General features: G+C 50.5%; 1 protein-coding gene across 1 annotated transcript; it reads right to left on the reverse strand.

The window, feature by feature from the left end:
- Nucleotides 1–450: 450 nt before the first annotated feature.
- LOC131285884 (probable endochitinase) lies at nucleotides 451–1,237 on the reverse strand. The gene is made up of 2 exons (XM_058314738.1): nucleotides 1,178–1,237; nucleotides 451–1,101 (listed from the first exon to the last, which is right to left on the reverse strand). Exons 1-2 carry the CDS (start codon nucleotides 1,235–1,237, stop codon nucleotides 451–453), a joined length of 711 nt encoding a protein of 236 aa, XP_058170721.1.
- Between the last annotated feature and the right edge of the window lie 7,732 nt (nucleotides 1,238–8,969).

Consider the following 8,969-nt stretch of genomic DNA (forward strand, 5'->3'; position numbering starts at 1 on the left):
CCCCCCCCCCCCCCCCCCCCCCCCTGTGAGCAGCTGCAAAAGCGCACCGGCCCAAGGGTTGCTTCCGGAAACGGCACGCAGGGGAAAGGCAATCGATGATCGAATTGACGGCGTTTCATGTTTTTTTTTCTTTCGAGACCGCACCGGGGTTTACCCTGTTTCTGTTTTATCCACTCCTGCTAATAGGATGGTGACCAACGTCCATCGTCCACTTGGGCCCGGGTTTGTTCGTGTTTTGCCGTTTGTGCTTGTGCTTAAATCCAATTAAAATAAACCAACGCTCCCATCGCCAGAAGTTGTCGGAACACCGGGGGAACACCGAATACCGTAATAAGTACGACTGTCACAGTCCAAACCAAAACCATCAGCCAGGTGTAATGAGGTGAGCACGCGCTCGGGAAATCGGATCGGGAAATGGGAAGTCAACCATGCACGGCCAAGTGTCCTTTCCTAGCAGTGTACGTTGTGGGCAAAGTCGCAAACGTTGCGGTCCCGGTTGTAGGCCGTGCCACGCGGACAGGTGAGAATCTGGCCCGAGTTGCGTCCATCGCACACGAAGTACTTATGGCAGTCGGTCGGATAGGCGAACTTGGCACCGACCTTCTTGCCGGTACAGAGTACTTCCTTCAGGTTGCTCGATCCCGTGCTCGGAGCGGGAGTGTTCTGACCAAACGAACAGGAAGCAATGTCGGCCGCCTCACAGTACTTGCGATTGCTGTCGAACAGTGTTCCGGAGGGACATTCGAACCTCACCGGCCCATCCTTGCTGCACTGGAAGAAGGTTTTGCAGCCTCGCGTATCGACGCGGATCGCACCGATCGCTGCTCCCTGGCAGACCGGGCTGGACGCCATCAAACGGGACGGATTGGCCTCGATCGGAGTGTACTCCGGACCGATCGCTTCCGACCAATCGTCGTCACCTCCCAGCGATGGAGTTTTCTCGGCACAAAGTGCCCGATATCCGCAGGTTCCGGACGCCACATCGAAGAACATGCTCTGCGGACAAGTGAACTGCACGGGACGTCCCTTACGACACATGAAGAACTCTTGACAGTTCAACGGATTCGCCTCGAAAGCACCGAGTCCTTTACGCTCACATAACTATTCGCAGGCAAATGAAGAAAAAAACTGGGATTAGTTTCAAACTCTCAATCCAATGTACTGGAAATGATCTCACCTGTGCACCATTCACTTGCGAAATGCCAACAAAGGCAAGAACTAGCAGAAATTGCTTCATCTTCGATCCAGCCTGTTTCAGTAGCTGCAGAAAACTGAAGACGGCGAGGGTTCGGTCAGTCGTAGATATCGAGTGAGGAATGTGAACCACGTTATCTACCAGCTATCGCCAACTTCCGACCGACATGTTAACAACTCACAAGATACTGATGGCCCCGATGTAAGGCCCCGACGTGACACCAAATACCAAATCAATAGATCAATTACAAGCAATGTCTGGAATGTCTGTAGGAACCCAGGTATTGTGCCACTGTTTGGAGCAATTTGGTAACTGTTTGGAGGTTCTTCCAGGAATGTCAAATGTTGTCCGATTGAATTAGATCTAATAGATCTAATTTGAACTAATTATGTCAGGACCACACCAGCAAGAGTTCGTTAGATCGCGCCGCCCGAAAATGAAAGTGTTCCTTCCCAGAAGCTCAAAAAGGGAGGGTTCACGGGACGAGTATAGGTTCATTGTCGACATTCGAACATTATCGATCACGAACGGAATTCGGTAGCCATTTTCTGGATCGGCTACTACCGCCGGAGGTTTCTGCCATTCGCTGGAAAAAGGGTTCGTCGAGCGCCAACATCGGAATGGAATTGGGATCGTGGGACCAAAATGTTGCCCTCCGTTCCCTCCGCTCTCAATCGCCGAGGATCAATCAATCAGGCATGCGATCCGATTTCCGGCGTCTCCGGTCGGCGCCATATTGTAGGGAAAATGTGTGTGTGTGTGTGTTTGCTGGGCCGTCCCTTGTGCAAAGACCTTGCATCACGCATATGCACCGGTAAAGCGGTAAGCTATAATTTTCGTTCTGCTTCGCCCAGGCCGGCAAAGGAGGCATGGAGCCACTGGCACCCGCACTCCGCATTTGCGATCCTGGCGATCTCCCGCGCCGAGAAAACATGCAGATAATTGCAATTTGCTACCGTTTGAGGCACGTCCGATGGTCGTTCGCATGTCGGTTAGCCTGCAGTGGTCGGGATGCGGTCAGAGTAGGCCGCTGCATTACGTGACCGCAGCAAACCGGCTACTGTTAGGAGTGGCTGCATCCTTCGATCACCGCTGATGAACTTCAGCGAACCAATCAACAGCTTCCGAGCTGCATGGAGCTCGCCCCGAGCCTACTCCGGGGGTGCTCTGGGCATCAATCTCGGGAAAGGGTTCGACGGAATCAGCATTCGAACGCTGAGGGCAATCGCTGTAACCATCGATCCAGAATTCTGCCTTCCGAGCACAACCGCGTGGCCGCAACCATTTCTGAGTAAATTTCTCCAACATCACGCAAGCTCCGGTTCACTTTCATCACGACATACACACACGAGGGTCCGCACACCCCGCCCGCGATTTTTATCTTGCCCTGCGATTCGGGACGTCCCTGACGGAGCCCTGACTCCGTGGCGTTTGGTGAGTCAATTTTGCGTCTGTGGGAACGCATTCGGCCCCGAGGGCCCGATATCGATGCCGGGGTGGCGCAGAAAGAAGGTCAACTCCATCGCAAGGGATCGTGCGTTTCGAACAATCTGCGCGCCCCTTAGCGGCTCGAAACGTGTCGATTCCGGCATTTTACGCCGAACTTGCGCCCCGAAACTCCCGAAATGACGAGCTGCTCGTGGTTGCGCACTGTCAATACTGTGTTTGCCTCTCTGACATATTTCCGAGCTTCTCGTGCGCCCCGATAAGGGAGGCTACAATTTAAACGAAGGCCTTTACCCTCCCAAACAAAACGAAAACAATCCAGCGCAACTGGAAACACATCGTTCGAGTGTCGTGAGGGAATTCTTTATACTGCCGCGCGGATGGCGTGTCTGATTGGTAGGAACTCCCTTTGGCGGTGGGAGGGAACTCGAGGGTGAAACAAATAAACTCCCGAAAAAAAAGACCCACGCAACTCGAGTGAGTACACTGCAATGCCCTCAAAAAAGGCCAACCCTGACCCTCTTGGGTGAGTACGCATAACTGGTGCGCATGCACGGAACCATTGCGCATGACGCACAGTCCGGGGAGATCCGGGCAGAGCACGAGAGCTCACGAGCGACACAGTGGTACAGCGCGTAATTGGCAGCGGTCAATTATCGGTGCAATTGGAAGCGAATAATTATGCTAATAAGACGTTGTGAAATATCAGCGAACCGAGCGAACGGCCGAAGCGAGCGGCAAAACCGTGCCGTTGTTGTGGATGCTGTGTCGCAAAAGTCGGGAGGGTTTTTATTTTATTTGCCACCTTTGCGCTTCGCGTCATTTTCGTACCCTGGTTTGCTTCGGTCACTGTGAAGCTGAGTTTGATTTTTTAAACCAAGACACTTTCGGTCAAATCCAGGTTCATTAGCTGCACCGCATTCTCCACACGAAAGAACCGATGCAGAATGTGGTTTTCAAAACCTTACAGCAAATGCAAATCTCAATCCTCAACAATGTTTCAAAGTAGCTAAACAGAAAGACACCGGCAACGAGGGTTCTTTTGGTCCGAAAAGATCATCTACCACACGCTGCTTGAGCTAATCAGCCATAAGTTAATAAATATTGATTTTACGGCGTTTCGGGATGGAACATTTCGGCTAAAGGTTTGCGCACATTATTGTTCGCATATCCGCGCCATAAAACGAAACCTCACGAGTTCCTCACTATGGTTCGAACGATGACAAGTTCGGGGTTTAAAGCCGTGCTGGAAGGGAATGGTCTTAGGTTGAAACTGTCGAAGTCCAGCATCGTTGTGTGTGCATTCCGTTTAGTAACACTTTTATTTCTTCAGCTGATCAACGGTAACTTATCATCGGAGAACGGGGAGACCCATAGTGCACCTGATACCTGTTGGAGTCGCTCGCCCGTCGAACAAACAAACTCTTTCCTCGGTGTGCCACTGGCAGAGAAGCCGTCAATACTTCATCCGAACCTCGTTTGGGACCATAAAAACGTGGGGCCAATAAGCCGTAATTTATTTGTTGGCTTTCGCTCGAATCATCGCCGAGGGAGCCCGAGGAGCTCATAAAAGCCTAATGTGGGCTGGAGCTGGGTGCTTGCGCGAATACGATTGCTCGCCTTTTGCTTACAACACAACTTGGAGGAGGAATGGGTGGAAGTACGAGGAGGTCGCTGAAATAAAGCCCACCATATTGGCACTTCAAAACTTCGAAGCACACATCAAGTATGACTTATGGGCACTAAAACTCAACATTAAGCTGGGAGTGGATTCTGGAAGTGTTTCTTTTTCCTCCCTAGCTGTTCAAACCGTCCAACGATCGAGCATTCCTTCTGGATATTCGTGTATGGACTGTACAGGACGAACAAGCGCCACCCTGCTTTGTTGCATTTGTAACTCGCCCCAAAGTGACGCCAATCTCATAAAAGATCGAACAAAGTCGAATAAGGTACACAAAATTAAAACCATTGGAAGCCACTCAGCCCGCTGCCGCATGTTTATGGTTACAATATTCAATCAATGGCAGATTGAGATTGTTCGATCTTGAATGTTGACCATAAATTTTCGACCACAGGCCAAACGCGAGCGTCCGTTGGGAGTTCAAAATGAACAAAGTAGGCAACTAAGTACTACAAAATATTTGAAGCGTGTGACTCGACCAGGACAAAGAACCACGTATACCTGCGAAATATATTCCCATGAAATGAATGCTTCTTAGGGGGTAGAATGTTTCCTAGGTTCAATGGTCACCTCGACGTAAGGGGGGGACTGTTTTGAAATCAATTAAACTTGACACCGTACAGGACAAGCGAGAACAACATTATAAGTTGTAAAGTATCGAGTTTGTTCGAGGTTCTGATCACACTTTGAGTCAGCAGTCCTCTCCACACAATGAAGAGGGGGGAGAAGTAATCGAAGAATTCCAGGAATTCCCATTTCGACGTGAGAACGCCAGAGAGATGTCGAAATTCGCCCTCCCGAAAGACTCCCGCGGTGCCGGTTCCTGAAGAGTAGCTCCCGTCAACGGAACCGTCCGTACCGGTAAACTAGCCAGTCAATATGTTAATTCGATCCTAGCTTCTGGAATCGCAACTCTCCTGCTCTTGCTCCTCGGCGCAGATGAGGCAACCATCGACTGACTACTCCCGGGCACACCGGGTGGTTCCGCAGCTTCAAACCGTTTAAGGAGGTAGTCAAGTATAGGGAAATTTTAATTAAAGTTCCATCCTGCAGGATTCGATCGAAGGGCCTCTATGTCGAAGAGACGCCGGCTGAAGCGGGTGTATGGACCTCCCGCTGGGGAGTCGAAGAAGAACTCCCGAGAGGTCGGTCGGGACTACTTCACCGGCATCTGCTACCGTGCTGCTGCCCCCGAGGACTCAGCACGACCTCAACCCGTCACTGCACGCTCCGCGAACCGAATCCATCCACGACTGCTCCGGGTCTGCGCTCAACAGTAAACGGAGTTGTCACGGTGCAATGGACCAACCACGAGAAGTTCGACAAGTTTGTCCTCATTTTCCTGAACGGGGTCCAAAGTGGAATGGAACTCCACGACTCCCGGATCGCCGGAGTTGCCCGCTCGGGACTTGACGCTGCTTCACGATCCAATAACGATACACAATGAACAATGATGTGGGTTTTCTTCGGCGCGGACCAGCGAGCGGACGGAATGATCGATTTACCCGAGGAAAGGACGTGTTCGTGACAGCCGGGAACGAGCCGGTTCTGGGCCGCTAATAGCCCTGCGCTTCGTGACGCACCTCTCGCCTCTAATCGGCGAAGAAAGTTCCGGCACGCTGAAGACGCTGGAACACTCGGTTCCGTGCTTCCATCCCCTCCCCCCCGGAACCCGACCCAGAGTTGGTGTGGTGCGAAATGAGAAAGCAGTTACTCGGCGGCACAGGTCGTAAATCCTAACGGAGCATATTCATGCACGGCTGGGCCGATAGAAGGCACTCCTGATCGCCAACGGGGGTCCAGGCGATCGGAGCTCGATTCCACGCTGAAGTCGCTACCAGTGTTCCCGTCTTCCCGTTTAGTCCGCTCCAGGACGCACGCACGCACCTTCCGTCGAGCGAGCGAGTTTCGGTGCTCCAGATTTGTGATGCGTCACGTCATGGCGTCGTTCATCAAAACAAAAAATGATAACCTGCTGGCAGCAAACACATTTCAACCGCGAGAACAGCTGCCAGCCGGGAGGTGTTTTCGGCTGTAGCAGACGCTCGTCGCTATTTTAGAGGCGTGAAGGAACAATGTTGACACGATATCTACCCAATTGTTTGCCTGCTGGCTGCCCACAAAGGTTGTACATTCCAATGCTGGAATGTAGGGTACAGTGTGCGGGTATCAAATGAGATGAGTTTCCCAATGTTTACCGGGGAGAGGAGTACATCCTCGGGAGTCGATTATTGAAAGCCAATGACTAATGGTAGGCTAAAGTCGCCGGTAAAAGATGGAACATTCCTGAATCCGTGGGAATCAGGTCGATTCCTCCAAACCCGCTGGGAGATCCCACTCTGAGAGTAATTCTGGTGTGAGTTCCTTCATTTGATTTGTATCGATGTCTGATTGGACATGTTAACATAGATTGCTCCTAATATCACTCGTGCGGAAATGATGACACTCTGATCGAAACAGTTCTTCCCATAGTAGGAAAGTATCGCTAACCAATCATCGTGCTCCCCATGAGGACATCAACAGAGGTACTGTATACCGTGGCACGCGGCTGACGAAGGGAGAAACATCGAGCCGCACACAAGTGACATAATAATCAGCTGTAATTATCTACATCTTCTCTTATCGTCGCTACCGCCGCGCCGGTTTGTCAGATCGTCCGATCGGTTTCGTGTCATTTCGCCTCGAAGACCGGGGTCCGGGGCCCGGTGAATCACCCATCGTTAGATGCGACACCCGAGATACCGTACACGGAGGCGAGCTGGTCAAACAAATTGCCTTGTTGATGTCATGTCACCAGCTACGTAACACGACGGTACCATCACCCTTCGTCGCATCTTTTCCTTCCCCGCAGCCCAAGACACAAACGTCAAAATCGTCATCCAGCCCGCGAGCGCGAAACCACTTTTTCCACCGAGGGCACTCGGCAAAAGGACGCTCAAAACGACCTTATAATTAACCAACTCCAGCCCGGCCGCGGATCACGCTGGCGTGGAGGCTCTTGCACTGGCGGGGAATCGGGGAGAAAACTTAATTGTTGCACTAATTGATGGACGATTTAAAATTTCAAATTATTTTGCTTAGTCCGCGCAAGTCCGCGTGGCTCGGACGCTGATGAATCGGTCGCTCGGGCTTTCAATGCCTTTGCCTGGCGGACGCGCTGGCTTTTGGGGAGTGAGACCCCTTACCCGAAACCCGCCGCCTCATCTTAGCTCCGTCTCGCTTAGCTGCCACGGGCGGGTTTCAGGCGCGCTGGCATAAATCGGTTGTCCCTCCGGGGGACAGCTCCACTTCGCTCTCTCGGACGGACGGACGGGGTGGTCGTTTGAAGCAGGATACCTATTTCGAGAGCAAGCATGCGCGAAACGGAAGCTACGGTCCGGGGACTTGAATGCGCTGAATGCGCGTGCGCACACGCGCGCAGCAGCAGAAATTGGTCCAGAGTTGCGCAACGGAAGCGTCACTGAGTTGGTTCATGTCAAAAAGCTTCGATGGTTGGGAAACGGCCGCCAGCGAAGCCGCACTCGGCAACGAAATGAACGTGTCAACTTCGTGGTTACAACAGTTGACCTTTCGTTCGGTGACGTTTCGGAGCGGTCAAATAATGTTAAACCTAACGCAAGACTCACTGCAGACCTCTAAAGCTACCTTAAGTACTCAACCGTAAATAGACATTCATTTACGTTGGTTTTCGCGAAGAGGCGATGAACTTTTACAAACTTGTGAAGCAACCAAAACTTTGTTCGCTGTAATCCTCTTTTGTATTCGTTTCAGTTAACACATTGACGTCCGCACAATTCACGGTGTCGCAACGCTTTACGACCGGCGCGTTTGCACTAGTTGCTCCGTACCTGGCCGCCCTGTTTGATCATTGTTTATCAATCTTTATTCGAATTTACGTACGAACAGCAACACGACCTGTGAAATTTGTTTACTTTCCATTTGATATTTGTTTACATCCAGTAGTCTGTGGTGCGGGTCAGGGGACAGCGTTGACAGCACACCAAAATGATGTGATCGGATGTAAACTAATACGGAGCCATTACATCTATGCGTGTAACCGGATGGGACCGAACGCAATAGCGTATATCGAGTTTTAGTGTATTGCGGATTTCCTCTGGCATATCGTTATACCTCATATTGAAGAGTTGACACTGAGAGGGAACCGCTTATTTAACATATCTTCTAACCAAATCACTAATAAGCGTTCCAATTCTTCTCTTGTATCAATATATCTCTATTTAAAAGTGCCTATTAAAAACTTCATTCTACCAAAACAAACCAAAATTGACTAATCAGAACTCAAGCAACGCTATGAGCTATCAGTTGTAAAAAATCGCCTATATCGAGTATAGCGCACTGCGGGGACCTACTGTATAAATAAATTAATAAATTCATAGTGGAGTTGAACAAAAATTGGAGATGCCAAGCAGTTTCAACTGAAATGTAGAAAAATTGTGATCGAAGCCATTAGATTCTTACATATTTATTTAATTATTGTAACATTTGTTCTACTCAATAAAACCATACTTCTACTACTACTTTCAGGCAAACTGCAACTGCCACACGCTTAATTTGCAGCTAGATAAATCAACTTCCGGGACCAAGATCACGGTTAACGCGCAGTCGATCACGCTTGAAAAATCGATC

Source organism: Anopheles ziemanni, chromosome 3 (genome assembly GCF_943734765.1).
Source record: "Anopheles ziemanni chromosome 3, idAnoZiCoDA_A2_x.2, whole genome shotgun sequence".
NCBI classification, from domain to species: domain Eukaryota; kingdom Metazoa; phylum Arthropoda; class Insecta; order Diptera; family Culicidae; genus Anopheles; species Anopheles ziemanni.

Coding starts and splice junctions, on each gene's coding strand:
- LOC131285884 (XM_058314738.1), bottom strand. CDS start 1,237: ATGAAGCAATTTCTGCTAGTTCTTGCCTTTGTTGGCATTTCGCAAGTG. Junction 1,102..1,177: donor CGCAAGTGAATGGTGCACAG/GTGAGATCATTT, acceptor GCCTGCGAATAG/TTATGTGAGCGTAAAGGACT.